Source organism: Pteronotus mesoamericanus, unplaced genomic scaffold (genome assembly GCF_021234165.1).
Source record: "Pteronotus mesoamericanus isolate MK-2021 breed Mesoamerican mustached bat unplaced genomic scaffold, CSHL_Meso_final contig_182, whole genome shotgun sequence".
In the NCBI taxonomy this organism is placed as follows: Eukaryota; Metazoa; Chordata; class Mammalia; order Chiroptera; family Mormoopidae; genus Pteronotus; species Pteronotus mesoamericanus.
Window position 1 is genome coordinate 2,368,536 of NW_026555078.1, and position 23,609 is coordinate 2,392,144.

The 23,609-nt window shown below is 54.1% G+C and overlaps 1 protein-coding gene across 1 annotated transcript; it reads right to left on the reverse strand.

Moving 5' to 3' along the window:
- Positions 1-9,362: 9,362 nt before the first annotated feature.
- Positions 9,363-16,842, reverse strand: BDKRB1 (bradykinin receptor B1). The gene is made up of 2 exons (XM_054566951.1): positions 16,767-16,842; positions 9,363-10,942 (listed from the first exon to the last, which is right to left on the reverse strand). The coding sequence occupies exon 2, from the start codon at positions 10,930-10,932 to the stop codon at positions 9,874-9,876; it is 1,059 nt and encodes a 352-aa protein (XP_054422926.1). The 5' UTR covers positions 10,933-10,942; positions 16,767-16,842; the 3' UTR covers positions 9,363-9,873.
- Between the last annotated feature and the right edge of the window lie 6,767 nt (positions 16,843-23,609).

Here is a 23,609-nt window from a genome sequence, read left to right on the forward strand (position 1 = left end):
CTCTGTGCTTGTTTCCTTTTCTATAAAAAAGAGATATAATAAGGTTGTCATGAGGATTATGTGAGTTAATATATGCAAAGTGCTTAGATAATTGTTTGATACACAGTAAGTACCATGTGTTAGACACTGTTACTGTGTCCTGAAAGCCTACTGTGTGCAATGCCCCGGGCTAGAGAGGAAAGGTCTGTCCTTGCTCTCGGGGAGCTCAGAACCCAGCAGGAAGACATCCCAGTGAGTCAGTCCAGCCCATTTGTTTCTTATGAATGGAAACCATCTTATTTGCTTCTGAGAAATGGAGTGGCGATTCACAAAGCAGAGGAAACCGGTCGGAGCAGTTTTAGAACTGGAATTCCTGGTTTGGGAGACTCCGCCTCTCCCAGGACCGACATCTGCCTCCCCGGCATTAGACACAGATCCTGGTGGCCTTGGAGTACAGGGGGTGCTGGCTCTCTTCTTAGCCTGATGTTCGGGATTGCCTGCTTACAGGGAAACCCGACTTGAAGCCTGCATCTTGGGGTGGCATTTGGAAATAGAAGCCAAGGAGGGCGTTGGAGGCAGAGTCTTTGGGGTCTGAGGATAGCTGAGAAAGGTGAACCCCAGCACATCCTTGCGCTAAGAATTCGTACGGCTGTCAGGCGAGGGCAACGCATTCCCTTACGTTTATTTAGATTCCACTGAGGTGTAAGGGAAAATGGGACTGCCCAGTGCCAAGTACGAACCTTGCTTCCAAAACCCAAATGTGAGCATTCTGTCAGCCCAGATGTGTTCTAGTTATTTTTAGAGTGACGGAGAGCTCAAGGGTGTAATTCCGAAAAATGTTTTTTAACATTTAATAAAAGTCAAACACCCGGCTCCACCCTATGCTATTTTAAAATCAGCGTCAGCGTCGTGGACCTTAAATACAAAATGTGTTGTTTCACCAGCAAAAGTGGATTTATTCAGGAATAGCAGAGAATTGCAACTCGGGACATAAAAGTTATAGCAAAACCATAGGCAAGTTGGGGGAACAAAGTAGAGAAATGTTCTTTTACACAGGGAAGCGGGGAGCTGGGAGGGACTGTTATAAACAAGAGTCCTGTTGGAGGAAACTGGGAGTTAGAATGGAGTGGCTTTTCATTGGCTGGGGTGTGACACTGGGGCTGGACTGTTGCTGGGGAAAGAGAAAGTCCTCCTTCCTCCTGCTGGGCTAGCCGTGGGAAAACTTGTCCCTGGAGCAACCGGTGAGGGGGCGGGGGGGGGGGGCGGGGAGGGTGGGGTGGCGGGGCGGAGGGCCGCGGGTGTGCGGCTCCCCCTACAGGCCCTCTCGGCTCCAGTCTTGGTTGAGATGGATTAATTTTCTCAAGGTTATGGCTCCATTGTCAGAAATCTTGCTTTTATTTTTAACGAACATTTCTAACGCCAAATAAATACCTTCCTCCCTTCTCCATTGCAGTTTAAACTGAAGTTTTACTTATTTTCTTCCCCCACTTCAGGACATACCGTTTTCTTTAAAACCATTCTTACTCCTTCACACCACATTTCAGCGTGAAAGACGTCTTCTTGGCCCTTGTGCCCCAACCGCCCAATTGGAGTTTTCGCTGCCTCTGCCCCAAACACTCACCCTGAGCCTGTTGCCTAATTTGGCTACTCCTCAGTTTCTCAGTGATTTATTTCCTGTTGGATAGATCGCTACAAGGGGGATCACGGAGTCAAAGACACATGACGGCCCTTTAAAATTTGGGTGGCTGTTGCCATTTGTTCTCTTGTGGAAGTTGTACCGACATACCCACCAGCAAGAGATCGTTGCCTTTTCTCATGTCCTGTTATGCTTTGAAACAAATCCGCTGTAACCCACTGAAAGGCTTGTTTTGAAAATGGGCGCAGAATGATCTTTGGAGAAGGAGCAATCCCTCTCCGGTGTCAGCAGGGGGCGCGCGCGCTCTCCCTGAGCAGAGCGTTGGCTTTGTATTCCGGTGCGGGCGGCGGAGTCGAGGGAGCGGTCGGCAGGCTGCGCAAACTCTGGCCCCATACACCGTGGGAAAGCTTTGGAAAAATCCTAACTATCCCAGCCCTGTCACAAGCCTTGTCTAATGGCAGCTTCCTCTTAGTCGAGGACACTGCTTAAACTCAACACTGTCATTTTTACTTCATGATTGATTTCACCCCTGCAGGCGCTGGTCTGGGTGGTAACAGACACGCCAGGTGAAATTTGCTCCTGGTGGTTTTCACAGCAGGCCGATAAGGGACAGAAGATCCTAGAAATGTGCTTTATATTCAGATAAAGATCCTTTGTTGTGTTCACCCTGAGGAAGTGAACCTCAAACAGAAGCCCATTCAGGCTTCTCTGATTGATTCGCTTTCTACCGGAAATGCAGTTTGGCCCGCTAATCCCACCACCGGGGGCTGGCACAAGGGAGAGGACAGTGAGGCCCTGGCCTTGGGCAGAAAGTTTAAGGAGGGGCGGACACAGGGACACCTCAGTCATCAAGGTAATCAATAATTCAATGCAACGTTTTTAGAAAGTAAAGTTCCCGTGGAAACACCCATGCTGAACAAAGCCTCAGCACCGTAAATACAGACCGACTGGACCCTGTGCTTCCCTGCCCCCCCCAGGCGCCTCCCTCCTGCCGCATCTTGGTTTTACTTCCAATGTTGATGTTTGTTCCTTATGAGAGAATCTCATTCTCCCCCTCCTTTGCGCCCCTCTCCCAATCTCACCCCTCCCCCGCAGCGCAAGGTCGGCTATAGGACGATGAACGGAAGCCACAAGGCGTTGGCTGGAGGTATTGCCGTTAAACACCAGGGAATGATGCCAAAAGCAATAGTGGCGAGTTGCTATAACCTGATGTCACTATCTGGACTCTGGAGAAATTCTGCTGTAATGACATGAGCAAACATTTACTGTGCGTGCAGTGCATGTCCAGATGGTTGGAGCGACTTTCTGTTTGGCTAGTTAATCGTTCCGACTGCTGTGTGTGCCGCCCTGCCGCTCTGCGGGCGCCCTGAGTGTCCTGCCGCCAGCCTCCCCTGCTCGTGCTTTCCCAGGGCCAGGGCTTCTCCCCGTCCCTTTATGTTCAGTCCTTCAAGGGCTGAGGTCCCCCCCCCCTCCAGGAAGTCTCCCCAGACCACCAGCCTTCCCTGGAGGCCATTGTTTATGAACCAGATCAAATCAGCTAAATGCGGTTCTCAGCAGGGGGTGGGGGGTGATTTTGTTCCCCGAGGACATTGGGTACTGTCTGAGACACTTTGGTTGTCACCGCTGGGGGAGAGCAGGTGCTCCTGGCCCCCAGTGGCGGAGACCAAGGGTACTGCTGGACCTCCTGCAATGCCAGGACCGCCTCCCCCACCCCACAGCAAAGACCTACCGGGCCCAAAACGCCCATAGCGCCAAGACACTGCCCAGACCTCTTGAGATATTCCTGAGGGTTTTGTGCAAACTCTCCCAGGAATGAAATTTGCATTTCAGCATTAGTTTTCGTGTTTTTGCCCAAGGAGAGACAGACATTTGCAATTTCGAGTCCCTTGGAGTAAGGGGTGGGCAAAATAACAGGGCTGGGGGTGTGAGGACACTCCTGTTGTCCCCGCTGAGCTCTGAACTCGGTGAGGCAGCCCGGTGTCAGCAGCAGGTGGGAGCCGCCGTGTCCTCTGTATTGCTGTGAAGGGCTAGGTTGGATGATGTTGCTTAGGCCTGTGGTGCCCACGGGCTTCTTAATTCCGATTCCTGGAATCAGGCTGATGTACTCACACAGCCAGGCAATGTAACCACGTGCCCCGCTGGGGCAGAGCCTCTAACTCCGAGCAGGTCTCATAACCTAGAGAAGACCAGTTTGCAGACAGACACTCCCAAACAGTCAGAATGGAGGAAGGATCTAACCTCCACAGGTTCAAAGTCTTTTTTTTTTTTTTTTTAACTGATCAATCAGATAAGTCACTTTTCTTCCCTGGAGAACAGTAAGGGGTGGGCAAGTGACCCAGACTTCAGGGAGCAATCCCTCCTCTTTGAAGCCTGGTGGCTCAGTCAGTATGGGCTGTGTTCTGCTGCTATAACAGAAGCCCTCCAACTCTCTGTGGCTTAAAACAACAAAGGTTGATTTCCCACTCATGTTGCATGTTTAATGCAGGTCACTACTGGCTCTGCTCTTCTAGCCACTGGGGTTCAGGCTAATGGGGTCTCCACATCTTAATGACACCACCATCATGACACAAGGCTTCAGGGTTTGCTGCAGCAAAAGAAAGAAGAGAATGGAGAGGTGTGTTCTTAAATGTTCTAGAAGTGACACTCAAGTCCCCTCACATTCAAAGGAGTGAGAAAACCACTCCTAGCCTCAAAGGTGTGAGGAAGCTCAATTGTCCCATTTCCCAGATGACAGGAGAAAAGGAATTGTTACTGAGCAGCAGTGATGTCCCTTGTAGAAGAGGGAGGAAGAATTTCCTGCCCCTCTCAGCCCTCCCACCAGCACTGAGCAAAGGTACTTCCACTGGAAAGGTAGGGCACTCTCAGGGAGCACTTTCTGGGAACCTGGGTACAGTCCTAGAAGACCAGAGGGCGGAGAAGATCTTAGCCTGGTCCAGATCTCATGCTAACGGTGTCACCCTGTATTGGGGCAAAGCATCCTGTGAACTCTCTGGAGGTAAGAAGATGTTTCATTTTAGCCAACACCCCAAGCCTCACATGATACCTGGTGCATGTTGGACACAAACAGTAGATGAATCAGCTCCTCTGAGTCTTAGTTTGGAGAGGTCAGCCTTGGGGTGCGTCCCAGTCTACCATCATCACACCTAACTCATCGGTGGTTTCTAACGCCACTGAGGTCGGCTGTATGTCTGCTGCACCTTCCTTCTCAAGCCCCAGAAGCGGAGCCACTAGCTGACTGGCTGCTGAGCACAGAGGCATGAGTAAACCCAGCCCAGGCCAGCAGAAGAACCGCCCAGCTCAACCCAGCCCACGTGGTCAACTGCAGCACTGTGAGCGGAGGTGGTTCCGAATCATTACGTTTTGGAGTGGTTTGGAGTGGCGCATATAGGTACCTGACAGACTCGGCAGGCCGCTGTCCACGCTCTAGCGAGCGATCTCTCTAACATGCAGGTCTGAACGTGGCACTCCCCTGTTCTGACTTTGCGTGGACTCTCGTGGCCTAGAGGGGACATTGACCTCTTAGCCTTGGCACGATTCTTCCCACCCTTGATCTCACTGGCTGGGAGCTTGGGTCTCGCAGAGGCTGCGGAGGGTCAACACCCTCATTGTCCTATTTAACGTCAAGACCCAGCTCGGGGCCACCTCGTCTGTCATGCCCTTCCTTCCTGAATCCCTTCTGGTGGACTCTGTCACCCACGATGACACATCTCATACCGAGAAGTCAGCTCTTCTTGTCTGCCTCCCTGCTTGCCGTAAGTTCAAGGGTGGGTGTGCTGAAGATGCTTCTGGAATCCTTGTTGCAACATCCTGCCAAGAAACCCTGCTGCTTTGCCAGGACATCTCCAGTGACAGGGAACCCCCTGTTTTCCAAGTTTTGTCCTGGGACAACTGTCATGGGATGGTGTTCTTTTCGAGGGATGGTTCTGTGTATCAGACAGCGCTTCCTCAAATCAAGCCAAGTGTGTTTCTTGGGACTTTCTTTCTCGTTGGTCCTACCGGGATCACATTAAGTACATTTGTTCCCCTCTCCTGGCAAGTCTTATCTTCATTGGATAAGCCCTCTCAGGCCCCAGGTATGTCCCAGAGGGTATGATACTGATTCCTTCACCTTCCTTCTCAATCAGCCAAGAGCTGGACGCAATGCCCCTGGTGTACCCTGTCCAATGCTGAGCTCAGTGGGATATCACCTCCCTCATTTTAGAGGCTATGCTCCTGTGAATGTAGCCTGAGAGCCAGCAGGTGTTTTGGCACCCAGAGCACACTGAGCTCCCTGTCAGCTAAGACCCTGAAGTGTGTTCCCCATCACACTTGCTGAACCCTGATCGACCCTTCGGGTGCTTTTTTGTCCCCTGAAGGGTGCTTTTTTGTCATGCTCACTGCCTTGAATCCAGCCCCCGCCACAGGGAGTCTCTGCCACCATCCAGGTGACTCAAATGGTGGCATCCCTGGCACTCGGGCCCCTTCTCTGACCTCACAGCCTAGCAAGCGTCCCTGGGTTTGGACAGAGCCCTGCCCGGGGTCCAGCCCACGGGCTGACCTGGGTCAAGTCTGGGCCTTAGTGCCCTTATCTGTAGACTGCAGGGGTTCAACTGGGTGGCATTTTCTTTTTAGAATTTTTTATTGGATTCGCAGCGATCCCTTGTACTCTCCACTTAGTTTCCCCCAGTGGTCACATCTGGCTTAAGTATGGGATGACCTGGAAATTGACAGTGATATAATTTTTCAGATTTTATACAGATTGCGCCAGTCTGACACACGCTCCTTTTAAGCCCCTTCTGGCTCAGAGGAGATTCCCACCTGCTCCTCATCAGCCCGTGACTCGCCTCCGGTGAGCAAGAAGCCGTCTGCGTCCATTGCAACACGCGGGAGTCTCCCCAGCAGGACTTGAGGGGCCTAGTGCTACTCATGCCTGGGGGAGCGGGGGGGGGTTGGGTGGATGGATGTTGGGGGCGGGGAGGAGGGCAGCTGTGAGCTCCTGTGATCTGCTCGAAGCTGGGAGTGTATCAGAGAAGCTTCATGTCTCAGAGGGAAAATGGGAGCCCACGTGGGTGCTGGAGCCAGGGCACTGGAAGACTGCTCCCTCCACCCTCCAATCCAGGTGGCAGGTCTGCAAGGTGGGGCCCGGGCCTGGACCCAGGTGGGAAATACTCCAGGTGAGCACATCCGCCAGACTCACGGGAACTCCAAGCAGCGATCTCTCCCACAGCACCGATCCTTTGGACCACCAGCCCGGGAGCTTCTCCCTCTGCAAACGGTACCCGACCTTCCCAGGAGAAGGGCCACGGAATGCTGGCTGGGGGTCTGCCACTTCCTCTCCGCCGCGGGGCTGCGCGCTGCGCTTTGGTAGCCGGCACTGTGTGTTACAAAGCAGGTGCCGGGCTCATCAGAGCCCGTGCTGAAGATCTGCTGTTGAGCAACGGCCCTCTAAGCAGTGTTCCGCTTTCTCGGCCAGTGCCAGCTTCTAGAATGTGGGACTGTTTTTTCCAATCCCTAAAAAATATTTTTATAAGCCGCACGTTGAATGCAGGGTCTGAGGAAGAGGACAGAGGGCATATTTGGGTCAGTGCCTGCAGAGCAGAGGAGAGACTGGGCGTTGCTGTCCCTTTCTGACTGCCTCCTCCTGCCCGATCTGCCTGCCCGCTCTCGCCACAGCAGCCGCAGGGTCGCTGCTCACGGGCGTTCTTCCCCGGGGGCTCGGATGTTGCATTGACGTGGGAGGTGAGCAGGCCGTCTGACTCCGGTCACCGCCCCTGGGAGCAGGGGACTGCGGCCAGGGAAGGGGGCGCCTGTCCTGTCGGCAGGGGCACAGCCACTCAGTGCCAAATGATTGGTGCCCTGCGGGAGCCCGGCGGTGAGCCCCAGGGGGACCGGGGTGCTGCGTCCTCCGTGCCGCAGCAGGGCGAGGGGCAAAGCAGACCCTCAGTAGCCACCAGCTGCGCGAATGAGCACACGAATGCGGACTGCCTGTCGCTAGAGCCTCCGCATGTTTGAGGGGAGCGTGGAATCCGGATCCCTCTGTGGGATCTAAACATCGCTAACCGACTCAGAAACAGTTCTTCGAACACCACGAGGTCCAAACTAAACAGGTGCGCGGGCCGGATTCCACTTGTTGACCTACATGCAGGCCGTCTGAGCCACTCTCTGCTCTCCAGGAAACCAGTGGGGCTGGGGCACTGCCCAGAGGGTGTCACCTATGGCCTGGGGGGGCCCGGCGGCCCGGCCTCTCAGGCCCCGTCAGCAGGCTCCAGGAACGCTGGCCACCTTTCTGTCTCTCCAAGGAATCGGTCTTCCCTGCTGTCCCAGGAGGACTGGCGCTTCCCAAGCAGCAGTAGGGGCAGGCCCCTCTCCTCCCCCCGGCCCCCCATTCCCTGGAGACCGACCTCACACTGGCCCACAGCCCCCTCCTCCCCAGGGCCTTCCTGCACCCGGGCGGCCCCCACGCCCCAGTGCCAACCCCATCCTCACCTTTCTGCTCCGTAACTGTCTTCTCTCCAACGACCTCCCCCTTCCCTCTGTCCCAACCTCCCGATGCCATGGCCGCGCTTGGTCCTTGTCATCTCCTGGGATGGCTCCCCCTTGGAGCGTCCCATACAGACATTCCTGCTCTGTGGCCACAACCTCCTATTTTTCTCCATCACCTGGGTGCTCCCGCTGCACCTGTGTTTTGAACCCTATCAACATCATCCTGCTTCCCTCACCTCCTGACGTTCATTTCCTCCCCTCTTTCAGCCGTTCCTCAGAGTCTCACCGATCCCTGCAATGCCCTTGACCCATGGCCACCCATCTGGGAACACCCCTGCCGGGTGGGCCAAGGGCTGGACGCAATACCACCCGTGTACCCGGGGCGACGCCCCCTGAATGGGGCACCGCCTCCCTCACTGGAGCTGCCGCACCCCTACTGGGGAAGCCCGAGAGCCATCACTGTGAGTCGAGCAAGTCACGCACCAAATCCATGCCCTCGAGCCTCAGCGGGCCCTCAAAACCCCGTGGGGCACCCCCGCCTCCCACCTTCTCCATTCCCCTCAAACCTCAAACTCTCTGCCTCACCCGCCTTCATCCCTCTCCCTCCCAAACCGTGAGCCCACCGCCTCTGGGGCTGGTTTGCCCCTTCTACCTGGAACACGCCTTTTCAGGGCATGTGTCTCCTCCTCCAGGAAGCCTCCCTGACCATCCCCTCCCAGGCCCTCAGCCCAGGCACCCCCTCTGGTCCTCAGAGCACCGTCTCACCCTGATGCTGACTCTCTCCCGATGACTGTCCCAGTGGCCACAAACCCCTTGAAGGCAGACTTTCAGTTCTCTGCTGGGTCCCTGGCAGCAAGAGCGCTGATGCGCTGAGTTCAATAAATGTTCTCCCACGCGTAGCCTGTGCTTTTCTACCTGTGTGTTGCGATTACGCTTCCACTAGCTTTCCCTCCTCTCTCCACGTAGCTGGCTCTGTTCTGCCCTTTGCAAAATTCAGGCCACGGTTCACGCCCTTCCCAGCGTCCATCCTGGGAGCCCTAGAAGGAACCCATCGCCTCTCCCTCTCAACACTCCAGGTACAGATCTGCGGCGCGCTCAAGCGATCTCTCGGTTTCTTTTTTTATACTGTCATTATTTACCTCTGTGTAACTTCCTATGGATGGGCTGTCTTGCCGTATCATCTCTGTATTCCTAGCATTTAGCCTAGAAAATTGTGGATGGGCCAGCAGAAATGCAGTAAGAGATCCTCACTGGAAACGCGTAGCAGTTCCCTGTGGCTGCTGGAACAAATGATCGCAAACTTGGTGACTTTAAAACAACACAAATTTATTCTCCTGTGTTTTTGGAGGCCAGACAACCAAAATCAGTGTCACCAGGCTGTCGTTGGGACGTCAGCAGGGCTGGATCCTTCTGGAAGCTCCGGGGAGCATCCATGGCCTTGCCTTTCCCTGCCCCTAGAGGGCGCCATCAGCCCTTGGTTCATGGCCGCTTCCCGCGTTACCAGGACCTCTTGCTTCTGCTGCGACGTTGTCTTCTCTGAATCTGACATGTCTCCTTCCCTCTTATAAGGGCCTTTGCGACTACACTGGGCCACCCCAATAATCCAAGATCATCTCTCCATCTGAGAGCCTTGGTTTAGTTGCATCTGCAAAGTCCCTGCTACCATTAAAACATTCACAATTTCCTGGGACTACAGGCCCTGGTTATATTGGGGGCCATTGTGCATCCACTACAATAGTTTTTATTATGTCAGAAATAAATGATCGGGAAGCCAAGCTGCTTGGCTCCCTGCTGTTTTAATTCCGCCAGAAACATTGGAAGATTTCTTTCCTGTGTGACGAAGATGTCGTCATAAGATGCCTAGGGCTGCATTGTTTATAAAGTTCCCACACCTTGGTCCTGAAAAGCTGACCCACAAAGACGTAGATCACTGGGTTCAGGCAGCTGTTGATGAAAGCAAAGAAGTTGGCCCACTGCAGCCCCAGGTCGGTGAAGTCCTCCCAGAAGCAGCCCTGGATGGCTTTCAACTGGAGCAGAAATTCCAGGAAGGCAAAGAAGTGGTAGGGGACCCAGCAGACCAGGAAGGCAGCCACGAGCGCAAGGATGAGGGCCGTGGTCCTGCCGTCCGGGGCACCCCCGTGACTCGTCCTCCTGACCTCTGCCCGGCCTCGCAGGGAGGTCAGGATGTGGTAGTTGAAGAAGATGATCGCGGACAGCGGCAGGAGGAAGCCCAGCACGTTCAGTTCCATGACCCTCGCAAAGTGCCAGGCCTCGTGGGGGAACTGCAGTGTGCAGGCAGAGACGTTCAGTTTCGGGACAGCTTTGACGGTGCGGAACAGGAATGTGGGGATACTCAGGAGGCCCCCCAAGGCCCAGATGAGCACACAGGTGACCTGGGCCAGCCACCGCCGCCGCTGCCTCCGGCTAGCCATGGGGTGCACCAGCACGTGGTAGCGATCCTGGCTGATGGCCACCACCAGGAAGATGCTGATGAACAAATTGGCCTTGATCACCCCATTGACCACGCGGCAGAGGACGGCCCCGAAGGGCCAGTCGAATTGGTTCCGGATGTTCTCAGCCCAGAAGGGCAAGCCCAGGACAAACACCATGTCAGAAGCCGCCAGGTTGGCCAGGTAGATTTCTGCCGCGTTCAGACGCCGCCGGGGCAGGAGGAAGACAGACAGCACGAAGAGGTTTCCCAGCAGGCCGCAGAAGCAGATGGCGATGATGAACGTTGGTAACATGCTGTGCAGCAGGTCCCAGGCTTCCCAAGCTTCGTCGCAGGACGTGGCATTGGGAGGTGCGGGCTGGCTCTGGTTGGAGGGCTGGAACTCCAGGAGGGTCTGGGACGCCATTCACAGCGACCTGCAATGAACAGCATGGAGCTAACATGGGAGGAGGCCAACTACAGCTCGCGGGCTCTATCCCGTTGGCCCAGGTTTTGGAAAATAAAATTTCATTGACACGGTCACACCCAGTCATTGACGTATTTCCACGGCTGCTTCTGTGTCACAACAGTGGGGTCGAGCAGTTTCGACAGAGACTGTGAGGACTGGAGACAGACTATTTACCGTCTGCTCCCTTAGAGGAGAAGTTTGCCAGCTCTCCCCTGAAGGGCAGGACCAGGGTTTTGAAACGGAGTCCAAATCCTGGCACCACCCCTTGGCATGGGCCACTTAGACCCACTGACTTTTATTTCTCTTTTTCTGAAAATGAAAGCTAATTGGATCCTGCTTGGCCTGGCTGCTGGCATAGAGGGAGGCACTCAACAGAAGGTGGCGATCAGTCTTATTACCGACCATGGTATTATTACTAACAGTCTAACAAATGCTTAATGAGCATCTGCTTTGTGCCGGCACTTTGCCAGGTGCTGGAGATCGACAGGACAGAGCAGTCCCCAACCTGAAGGCGCCCACCCTCTGGAGAGGGATACAGACATGGCGAGAGCCAGGGACAATATGCCCACTAAGTAAATATGTCAGCAGGGGGGGATGGTGAGATGGGATCAGATTGTAGATCTATGTCGAAGACCTAAGTACCACCATAATTTTCAATTGGATATTGGTTGTGAGGGAGAAGATTTTTGACCTGAGCCCCTCAAAGCATCAAGTTCATCAATGGAAATGGAGATGAGAGAGCGAGGATGCAGGGGTTTCTTTTTTTTTTTTTTTTATGAGGGGGACAGATCAGGAGTTCTCTTGGGACATGTTCAGGTTGTGATACCAGTTGGGCATTTAGTGGGGATGTCGAGCGGGCGACCTGACAGACAGGACGGTGGGTTTCCAGAGGCCAGGCCTGAGCTACTGGTGCCCGGCGGGGAGCTGTAATCTCGCGGATGGGGCGTGAAGCCACAGGACTGGGTGAAGCTGGCAGCAGGGGGTTTAACGAAAACGGACCTAAGCCCTGGACTTCTGTTTCTCAAAGTGGATGATGAGCGCATAACTTGCACGAAACATTTGTTGATGTCCGTGTCTCTATGGGACGGTGGCAATTTCACTGAGCCCTAGAAAACCTAAACACAAGCTGCTACTTCAGAAGGTAGTGACTTCAAAAGAGCGTGCCCTGAGCCAGCGATCGCACCCGCAGAGCCACCAAAGATTCTGTATTCAGCCGCGCTGTGAAGCATGGCTTTTCACCTCGACCAAGCGACTGCTCTTTCAGTCAGTTCACCTCATCTAGGTTCCAACTCATCTTGTGCACATGTGACAAAGGAAGTGCTGATCAAGTACATGGGAACTCCGTGAGACCCACACAGACCCTGAACGGCACCAGTTGGATACCAGAATCCTCAGATTCTTCAAATTAAGAAAAAAAAAAAGCCAGTCAATTCCAACCGTGATCCAATTCTTTCACCCAGTGCGTGGAATCAAAGCAAAATTTGTGAAGTTCATTCTGGCGAATGGTATTCTAAAGTCAGTTGAAATTGTTCACATTGGAAACGAAGTGGCTGTACTTTGTGACGATAATACGCATACATTTTGGTGGGCACAGTGCCATAGTAACAAGACTATTCTTGCTAAAATAGAGACAGAGGGCACAGACGCAGTGGACTTGGAACAGGACGTGGTACACACCATTTGTAACTGCATGTACGTAAGTTTTGATTTCAGCCAACTGAAATGGAGGTCGCCGTGGACCAGATTTACAAAATTTTAAAATATAATCACTGAACTACAAACCTTCTGTGATGAAGTTGATGGCGAATTTGAAAAGGCACAGCTTCCACATCTGTTTTCTTTAGCGGCTGCCCATCAACAGTCAGTTTTAGGGGACCTGCGTCTAAGTGGCCTCAGATGTTTTTAAGCTATCTGGTAAAGTGGATCTCTAAATAGGTGGATTTTGTTCCAGCTCAGTTATAAATCTTTAATCAAGGTATTCAATAAACGTAGTGCTGAAACATCAGCTTTTAAAGCTTTTAACAGATCACATTACTGAAAACAAAGCTTTCACATAGAAAATAATGATTTTTTTTTCTGAAAGAGCAAGGGAAGAAATGAGCAAATTAAGTGAGGAGAGCTCAAATGGCACACTAGATTTAATTTTAAAATTCTGAAATAAAATGCTATAGTGAGTTTTGGAATATCTCAACTTGAAGGAAGAATTTTTTCAGGTGGATAAACTCATATTCTATACATAAAAAAAGATGAAATCAAGAAAGGCAATGATCTGTAGCATCTAAATTGGACAAAACATTCAAACATTATAAATAGCTACAACTTATTCAAATTATAATCTGGTAAACATACTTGTGGAAGACAGAAACTCTGAACTAAGGCACAGTGGCGGCGCCAGTGGAAACGCCTGGGTAACACATTTGTGCGATTCCATGCGTAGAGCCCTGGGCCGGAGGGATTCTTGTCAGAATTTGCTCAGAGCGTATCAGGTGCCTCAGCACCTGTGGAGGGAGCATTTTCTTAATTAAATACATTCTGGTCCAAGAACAGAATCAATCGAAGGCATTCCTTTAAATTTATTAATTGTGAAATTGGAAGAAAAAGATTTCTGCAATTATATGGAGCAATTAAAAATAATAAAATCACATGGAAAGAAGACACTCTTCAGGAAAATGCCAGCGACGTGTCAGAGTCAGGTGAGGCCTAAGAAACTAGTTGTAGGCCATGGACATGTACCAAGAACAATGACTTCGCTCAGGTCATGTTCAAGGTTCAGTTCATTAACACAAAGAAAAGGTTTTATTTTGCTTTAATATATGTGGATGTGTATATGTATTTTTTGATGTACATATTTTTAAAGATAATTTTTTTGAAAAAAGTTTTTGATGAAAACTACTTTATAACTATCAAATGTAATGTAACCTTCTTGCTGTTTTAAGACACCCGGGTTGCGGGAGTTGGGTCCGGCAGCCGCAGGGAACACTCGCCCGCAGGCCTGCCTCCTCGGAGGCACGCCGGCCCCCGCGGCCCCCTGGCGCTGCACAGGACCCCTTTCTGAGATGGCCCCGGGCTTCGTGCCGCTCCTTCCGGAGCCTCGCTCGGGGCCAAGGGAAACCGCACCCCCTCTTCGTCTCTGCCCCAACCCCCACCTGCCCACCCCCATGCTGAGGCTGCAGGGGGAGCCCTGGCGCCCAGATCTGACCCCGGGCCACCCCTGCGATGTGCCGAGGGTCCTGACGGTGCTGGGCTTTGGGGAACCGATCCTGACAATGAGCCTGGGAGGAAGGGGGAGAATCTTTATGCCCACTGCGTGGAGGAGCCACTTGCCATGAGGAAAAGAGACGACTCGGCCAAGTTCACAGGACCACGCGAGCCAGCGCGTTTGTGCCCAGCTGTTTTTCCTGGTCCAGCTCCGGGTCCGGGCCTCTTTCATACCCACTGCTGTGACTTTAGAGACAATGGGCCTGGAGTCAGGGTCCCTGGGCTTCGGTCCGGGGTCACCAAACTGTGTGATTCCGGGCAGGCCACGTCACTTCCGTGAGTCTCAGTTTCCTCATCTGTAAAGTGGGAATGATGGTGCCTATTGCAAAACGTCACTGTGAGGCTTGAATGAGATGTTGCATTTGACACCCCTTGTAGGTTGTAAAAAGCATCAAATCCAAGGCTTTAATGATGATAATCACCACCTCGTCAATAATGGCAATCGCTAGAGTAGTAATAACTGTGATGACCAAGGGTCCCGGTCCCTCTGAGTGGGAGCAAACTCTCCTCCACGTGAACCGCCCACGAGGGTGGGAAGTACCCCAGGCCCCCTCCTCCGCTCTCCCTGACCTTGGAACAGGTCTGGGATGACCTGGGATGCGGCGCACGGGGACACGGAGGTACTGAATTCCGGAAGGCTGGGTTCCAGGGGGCCTGGTGCTTGGGGGTCTCGTTTGTCTCCAGCCTTAGAGCCATAACCACCACTGGTTTAAGAAGGAGCCACAAGAAAGGGGGCGGGTGCATGAAGGAGGCTGAGTGGGCCCACGCTGTGGCTTCCTTCGGTCTTTCCCTTTCCTTCTCCAGCTCTCCCTGAACATGCGGGGAGGGGATCCATGTGCCCTCGGAAGTGTGCCTGCCTGGGCAGGAAAGGATGGCTCTTGGGGGGCAGTGCAGGGGGCCTGGCTCCGTGTCCTCCTAAGAGACTCCAAGCTCAGTGAGAGGCAGGAGCTGCCCAGGCACCACCAGACCAGAGGGTGGGCCTTGGGTGCGGGGCTGAAGGGTTGGCCAGATAATGGCCCCAAAGGGGTCTACATCCTAGTCCCTGGGACTTGTAAATAAATATGTCGTTACATTGCATGGCAAGAGGGTCTTTGCCGGTGCGATGAAAGTAAGGGTCTTGAGATGGGGAGGTGAGTTTAAAGTGACCCAAAGTGAGAGCGGTTTCATTCCTTAGTGAGAGAGGAAGACAGGAGGGTGGGAGTCGGGGAGAGATTGGAGGCTGCTGCAAGGCGGGGGAGGCTTGAAGGCGGGGGAGGCTTGAAGGCGGGGGAGGGGCCTTGAAGGCGGGGGAGGGGCCAGGAGCCGGGGAACAGGCCCAGCTCCGAGAAGCCGGGAAAAGCAGGGGACGGATTCTCCCCCAATCCTCAGGAAGGACTGCAGCCCTGCAGACACTTTGACTTTCGCCCCGTGTGACTGATTTTGAACTTCTGACCTGCAGTGCTGTGCCATAAGGACTTGGTGGTGTTTTCAGCCACTAAGTTTGCGCTCCTTTGTTACAGCAGCCAAAGGAAACTAACTGGAGGGCGGGGGCGGGGGGAGTGCAAACTCACGCCTGCCCTGCAGATCGGGGACCGCCACCTGGGCCACTGGCAGATGTCTGATACAACCCCAATGCGATCAGCTCCGCAGACTCTGCCCTCCGTCCCATAGGACCTGACTGTGTCCCTGGCCACTGTCGCCTCCAGCTGGGCTCATTTGTAAACACTGCTTCTGTCTGTGTTTATATGACCTCGGCCAGAGGAAAGAAATCTTCCTTCGCTGCTTCTTAGTTTTAGCTCTGATATTTGCCTGGGACATAGTAGGTGTTCAGTAAACAGCAGCTAGCGCTATGCTTAGTAATATTTGATCCTATTTGAAAAACTTGGAGGTGACATTGGGCAAGTCTACTAGAGATGACACTACTGTAATTTCCATGAGATATTTTATGAGCTCTGCACATTTTAAACATCAGCACATGGCCCTTGGAAGACAGCTGCACTTTCTTCAACAAATTAACCTTCCTCCAATTGATTCCCATGTCAACAGTGAGGTGATGGTTAAAGGCATTTGGGGTACAGACACAGATTGTAAAGAACGTCCACCTAGTCTCATAATAACACGCCATTTTCAAGCCTCAAATAACCCCACCAATGATCAATTATTAGCCTTATGAAATCTTGTAAGTAATCCTGGGGAGACTCGTTTGATTTTATAAATCAGACTTTGTAGGTTGTAACTACAGACTGAGCTACACACAGGCTTGGTGTATTCCACCTGACCTGGAGAGAAATTGCTGCTGGAACCTTTACAAGCCTTTCCCAATGCCCCGCCTCAGCATTCTGGAAAAGCAACTAGAACCCAAAATAGGCACGGAATACACGTCCCTTCAACTGACCTAAAATTACGTTTTAAAAAAGATATATACTTCCAGAAGGCTGAAAATTCTGCCAATATTTAGTTGTAAAAGAAAGATTATTTTCTCTCTTTCTAAGAGACACGGACCTCTTCTTGTATTTTAGTCTTGTAAGAGAAAAGAAAGATGGTCATTTACTTACTTAGGAAGAAAATGAAAGCGCTCACCACGCCAGCTGGGCTTCCTGATGGCAACAGCTCCCTTCGGAGGTGCTTTCTGCTCTGGAAAGCACTTGGAAATGGGGTGGCCTTCACTTACGTAACCTCTGCTCCAGTGATGTCATTGGAGGCCCTGCCGGCAAAGCGAGCCTTTCAGGCGGGGGGGCGGGAGAAGCAAGCTTCGGTTTTGAAAGGAAAACTGTTTTGGTCTTCGGGGCTGGCAAGAGATGGCTCAGCAGCCGTCTGCCCCCTTACCTGGCTGACATCTGGGGAGGCGCGCGGCGCAATCCTGCCAAGAAGAGCACGCTGGCCAGCATGCCCTGAGAACACGGTTGGCACAGGGAAAGTAGCCAATGATGTTGCCGTGAGCAGCGATGGTGTCAGATGGCTACCACACTAACCGGCGGGGGCGGGGGGCGGTCACTTGGTAAGACAAGAAAATGTCTCATCACAATGTTGTATGCCTGTAATAGTGTATGTCCGGTGTAACTGAAAAATGAATTAAAAACACTTTAAAAAGGCAAAAGACAAACCAAAGCCAAAACCACACGGCTTTGGGCATCTCTGAGTCCCCCCCGAGACTCGGGCATTGGCAGACATGGAGCGATGACTTTGCTGTTCACAGCGGGGTCCTCAGCAGCTTTGGTGGGAGCCGACTCAAATGTCCCCATGTGGATTTTGGTCATGAAGGATACTCCGCCAAGAATCCATCAGTGTGGACTCCGTTAAATGGCCAGGGAACCAGGAGAAGCGTGATGCATGCCCCAGGCGGAGTTGAGCAAAATCAGATGCAATTTTTCCTAATCCTCCCTGGCAGTTCTGAGGTCTGCACTTGAGCTGAGTCTGCATACATCAACTTGAACTCCCCAAGACTCATGGCCAGGTGGCAGAAATTTCTGGCTTTCTTTCAGAGTCAGGCCTCCAGATCCCTGAACGGAGCCCAGGTTCCCTGTTCAGCTTTGCTTCTAAAGAGGAAAACATTTTAAGTCCCCCTTAGATGCAGGACAACGTGTCCACACCAAGGCTCCGGCGAGGCGATGCCCCAGACCTCAGCCCCTCAGGCCTCTCTGCACGCTGGTCCTGCCTCAGTGTCACCATGAACCCCGCGTGGCCAAGGCAGAAAATGTCCCCTTGGTCCTACGAAGCTGGCTTTCTCATGGTGTTTCCCTTTTATGACATCTCCGTGGGGGAGAAATTGTACTTTTGAATTTTCTAGTGGTTTTTTCCTGTTGATGGACATCTTAAAATTGTGGAAGCAGGGGAAAAAAAAAAATAAAAAGAACACTTCAGGAATCAGGAGCAGATGTGTGATTTAGGGAGGAAACTGGAGTTTGTCTTTATGGAATGTCCCTTCAAATCGGGAGCGACCCGGGACGTTTGTAGTCGTGCAGATGCTGGGCCAGTGCCCGCCGCCATTTCAGGGCGGATTTTAACCGGAGAAAGTTTCCAAATCCCGGGATTTCCTGACCAGTCCTGCAGATGGGGGTCTCGCCAACCAGCCTCCCTGCCCTTTGCAGACAGCGGTTGGCTCTCCTTCCTTCAGCGAGTGTTTACACTGCGCGGTTTCTGGGAAGTGCTGCTCTGAGGTGGCGTCTTCCTGCCCGAGCATGCGTTCGCCCACGGATGTGGCCCGGCAGCCTGGGCTTTGCTTCCTGGGGAGGACAGCCCACGAGGGGAGGTGGGCTGAGCGAGGCAGGCCATGTGGCCGGGACTGTTGGTCGGCGCCCCACACGCCACCAGGGAGGGCTGAGTGAGCCGGCCTGCGGGGGACGACTCTATGGCAGCAGTGCCAGGGCCATGGGGGCCCCGCCTGTGGGTGGGGCGGAAAGCAGGGGGGATGATTAACACATGGAGGCTCCCCCTGTTGCTCACCGGGATGGGAAATGGGAAGCAGACCTTGGTCCGGGGGAGGAGGGGGGCTCCCTCTTCCGGTGGGCCCCGGGGCCTGGGAACCTGCATTCTGGGGGCCGCGGGCAGGGTGCAGGAACCCCAAGTCTCGAGGGCACAACGGGCTGCTGTGGTGTGGCGCAGGTGCGGCGGCTGAGTGCGATTGAAGTCCCCTGGGCGCTGGGACTTGGGGGAAAGCGTGTGAGGAGAACTCAACAGCACAGAGAGGGCTATCAGGCCCGAAAGGGTGGCTGGTGGGGGACCCAGGGCTGCCATGCAGCAGCACAGGCCAGCCGGCCCGCTGGGTGGGACGGGCCAGCTTCCCGGGGGCTGTTCTGCATGCTGAAGCGGGGGGCCCCGCGCAGCCTGGCTGGCCAGGGGCAGCTGGCCCTGGACTCGGCTCGATGCTTGCTCAAGGACGGTGAGCTGGAGTTTGGAGAACTTGGGGACACGTGGGTCACTGTCCCCGTCAGGACATACAGGGTCACTTTTTACTTCTCTAGTCCCTACACCCTGCAGTCACTTGGTCTCCTCGCCCTTCTAGTCACATCCAGCAAGTTCTTCAAGGCGGTAGACTCCAGCGTACCTCCTTCTGCGCGTCCTACAAGGAGCCCTCACGCACTGTGCATCTCCAGGTTTGCCACTTGTCCTTACAGCGTGTGACGTCTCTGGGATTGCCTCCACTTGTGGATGAAGGAAAGAAAACCAAAGCGGGCCATTTCTCTCCCGGACTGAAGACGACGTTCGCGTTCGGTCCAGCCAGCGCCCTTCCGCCGCGGCTTATACCTTCCGTCCTCTCCGAGGTTCCAGACGCGCGGCCACCACCGAGCCGCCCACAGTGCACTGCAACCCGCCCTCCTTGCTGTCTGACCGCTTTCCTTCAGCCTATCCTTCAGGTTATCCTAGATCAATACTCCAGATGCACTTGGATTTTGTCACTTCATGGGACAAAGGCCTGACCCTTGCAATCCACAGACACTGTCGTGCTGTGGCATACGGGGCCGCCCGCCGCCCTGGACCTCCCGCTCTGGGGTCGGGGAGGGGAGGCTCCTGTCTCCTACGGGATCCAGATTCGCCTTCCTAAGAGCGTTTGCGAGAATCCATGTCCCTGCTCCTCTTCGCCGCTTGATGCCCACCTGTCATGCAAGCCCCGCTGTGACCCTCCGCCCCTCTGTGAGCACAGGTGTGAACGCTCATCTCTCTCTTATGCAGACAAGGGCATGGCCCCCGCGCGGTGCCCAGGGGCAGAGAAGAAGGCTGGGAGCCCAGCCTGGCGCCGCGCGCGCTCTGGTGACCAGGCAGGCGACGTAAACATTTGCAGCCAGTTGTGCCCACACTTCTGTGGCAGAAGAACACGTACAAAGGGGCCGGAAAGGCGGGGGCAAGAGTGGGATGCCAGGGTGTGAGGGGGACAAAAATAAAGTCTTAAGTGTCGGTGTAGCAAAGCCCCAGCGCCTGCACACCTGCGGGGTGACCATGGCCGACTTGGGCGCGTCCTGGACGTTCAGGCAGCTGCGGGCGCGGCCCTGGTCTGTGACAATGACCGTGCAGACGAAGAGAAGGGCCCTGGGTGCCTGCCACGCGGCCGCTTGGACTGAGCAAAACACCGTGTCAGGCCCGAAGCAGCACAGACTGGGTGGCTGAAAGCAGCAGCCATTTATTCTCTCGCTGCTCAGGAGACAGAAGTCCAAAATCAAGGTGTTGGCGGGGGGGGGGGGGGGGGGGGGGGGCGCTGTTCCTCTCGGCGGCTCTGGGGGAGACTCGGTCCACGCCTCTCCTCCGGCGTCTGGCGGCTCTAGGCAATCCTTGCTGTCCCTTGGCCGGCGGCAGGGTCACTCCAGTCTCTGCCCCCTGCGTCTCTGGGTGCCCTCTCCTTGTCCCATAAGGACCCCAGCCACTGGATTTAGGGTCCACCTTGATCCAGCGTGGCTGCATCTTAACTACTTCCGCAAAGATCTCATTCCCAAATAAGGTCACATCCTGAGGCTCCATGGGGTGTGAATCTGAGGGGGGAAGGGAACAGTGTTCTCCCCACGAGAACACCTTTATCTCACTTTATCTTCATAACGCCTGGATCCTCATTTTATAGACAAAACACCAGGAGCCGAGAAGCAGCTAACTGACCTTGTCCAAATCCCCGGAGCCGGGAAGCGGCAGAGCTGAGATGTAAAACAGGACCCCGGCCCCCAGCCGAGGGCAGCCCTGGCACGTTGGTGCTGCCCCTGAGAGTTTACAAAGCCCCCTCTCCAGAGACATGAGCTCTGAGTGAGACAGGCACACTAATGGCATATTCTGCCCATTTTACAGATGAGGAAACTGAGGCCAGAGGCCAGGGATGGCGGGGTGGGGATGAGTCAGGCGGTTGGCCAAGATCACACGGTGAGTGGGTGGCATGGCAGGGACTCGAGGCCCAGCCTCCAGGGTTTTGCCCTATTATTAAATATTGTATCTCAGTGTAAGCTGCATGAAAAAAGCCGCACACAAAAAGGAAAGGCTCATATTGTGTGATTCCATCCACATGAAATCTCCAGAACAGGCAAACGTAGAGGCAGGAAGAGGTGGTGAGGAGGGGGGATGAGCAGGGACCGCTCATGAGATTCATGTCGTGGCGATGGGGTTCGCTGCGGGGAGATGAAGGTGCTCTGGAACGAGACCCCGGGGGTGGCCGCATGCGAGTGTCCTGAAGGTCCCCGGGGCGGGGGCGGGCTTCACCGCCCGGGACGACATCCCCCCAGCGCAGCTCAGGGTAAGGCGGCAGCCACCAGCCTCTGCGGAGGTGGTTCGGCAGGAAGCGAGTGCTCACAAGGCTCAGACGATGCGAAGTCTGTTTACTGGGATGGCAGCAGCCCAAGCCCTTCAGGCAGAACGGCACTTGAGGGCTACCTCAGTGACAGAATTTGCACCCCCCCGGTTAAGGCACGAACTCATGGGGAGCAGGCTGGCTTCCCGGACACCCTTCTGCCTTAGCTACTCCTGTCTCTGGGCCTCAGCTTCCAACTCAGTGGTTGGGGGTGGGGGTCAAGTCTCAAAGAGCTCAGCAAAGGGTGAGACGTGGTGGTGGTGGGGGCCCCTTGAACCTCAGCCCAAACCGCAAACAAACCATTAACCTTTCAGTCATGCTCTTGCGACACCATGACCTCCCAGCTCATCCCCGACACCCACATCCTCCCGGGGTTGGCCAGGGGTCACAGCTGTGTGAGCCTCTGCGGTGGGCTCGGGGGTTGAGCAACAAGGAGAGAGTGAAGTACATCGCTGGGGCGATGAGTAGAGGTTTCACCGCCCGAATCACAGACACGACTGTGCCCCAGTGGCTTCATAAATCGACAGTAGCTGCCATCATTTGCTAGTTCCTGTGGGGCCCCCTGCACTCAGTTTGTACCTCTACACCAGACCCTCCCCGGCTCCAGCCAGGGCCGACTCGGGCTCCAAGTCCACTGGAAGCCCACCTGGGCTTCTCCCCACTGCACCAGCTTGTTGGGGCCAAGGAGTCCATGTCGAGGTTGTTCGTGTTGCCTGGCTGTGGTGCGGGGGAGATGGGAGGGAGGTCTCCCAGCCTGTCTCCACCTGCTGTGAGCCCAGCTCAGATGTCCAGCCGGGCGGCTTCCCTGGGACGGCAGACCCCCTGGAGTGATGCTCCTGCCCGTGAACAAAGTCCCTCAGATGAGTGAGCTCCTTGGGGCACTTGTGAGCAGCTTTCTCCGAGCCCAAGGCTGCTGGTGGGGGGTGCAGGCTGGTGGGGAGCGAGGGCCGGGGGGTGGGGAATGGGGGGGCGTCTGATGTGGCTGGAGGGCGGGACACGAGCTAGGGAGCAGAGAGAGGGAGAGGCTGAGGGAGCAGTGCAGGGATCGGCGTGTGACAGCTCTCGTGAGCCACGATAAGGATGTGGAACGTCTGTGTTTCTAAAATTTATTTATTTATTTATTTATTTATTTATTTATTTATTGAGAGGGGGACGGAAGGGGAGAGGGAGAGAAACATTGATGTGAGTAAAACATTGAAGAGTTGCCTTCCGTACATGCCTCAACCTGGAACCGAACCTGCAACCCAGGCATGTGCTCTGACTGGGAACTGAACTGGTGACCTTTTGCTTTGGGGGATAATGCTCAGCCCACTGAGCCACACTGGTCAGAGCTGGATGTGGAACTTTATCTCAAAAGTAGCGGGACACTACTGGAGGTCTCCTGTTAGAGGGTGCCTCTAACAGTCACCTTCACCATCGCCGCCATCACCAACATCCTCGTGACAGCTCACACACGCTGCGCGCCAACCCTGTACCGGGCACCGTGCCGAACACTTCCACACGTTCATTCTGCTCGCGGTTCTTTGAGGTAGATGTCATTACTACCCCCGTTTTACAGATGTGAATGTAGACTCAGACAGGAGGCGCGAGGGGCCCGAGACCACAGGGCAGTAAGAGGGTGAGCCAGAACCACAGCTGGAATCCCTGTCCGTCCGATACCGAAGCCTTAGCCCCGGAACACCGCCGTCTTTTTACACGGAAAGTCTCTCTCTGGTAGTATTCGCGTTCTTTCACAACGTCGTTGCCTGCAGAGTAGACTAAGAACTGGGAGATGGTGGTGGCTAATATCAAAGGCGGGGAGATCAATAAGAGAGATGGTTAGACATACAAGATGATGATGATTCAGGCAACAGGTGGAGTCTAGGAGATGCCGATCCATCAGGTGGAAAAGATGGAGGAGGGGGTGCACTCACCGAAGGGCCCCAGCTTTCTGGCGTTGGATGGATAGATGTGCAGAAAGGGAAGTGACATTTCGGTAGACACAGAATGCAAGTTTTGTTTGACGAGTGAATGAATGAATGAATACATGAATAATGAAGGGGTCCCCAAGTGGATAGATAATGAGTTCCCCATCACTAGGAGTATGCAAGTAGTGCGCTGACTTGGCAGAAAGGTCAAATGAAAAGCACTCAATAAATGC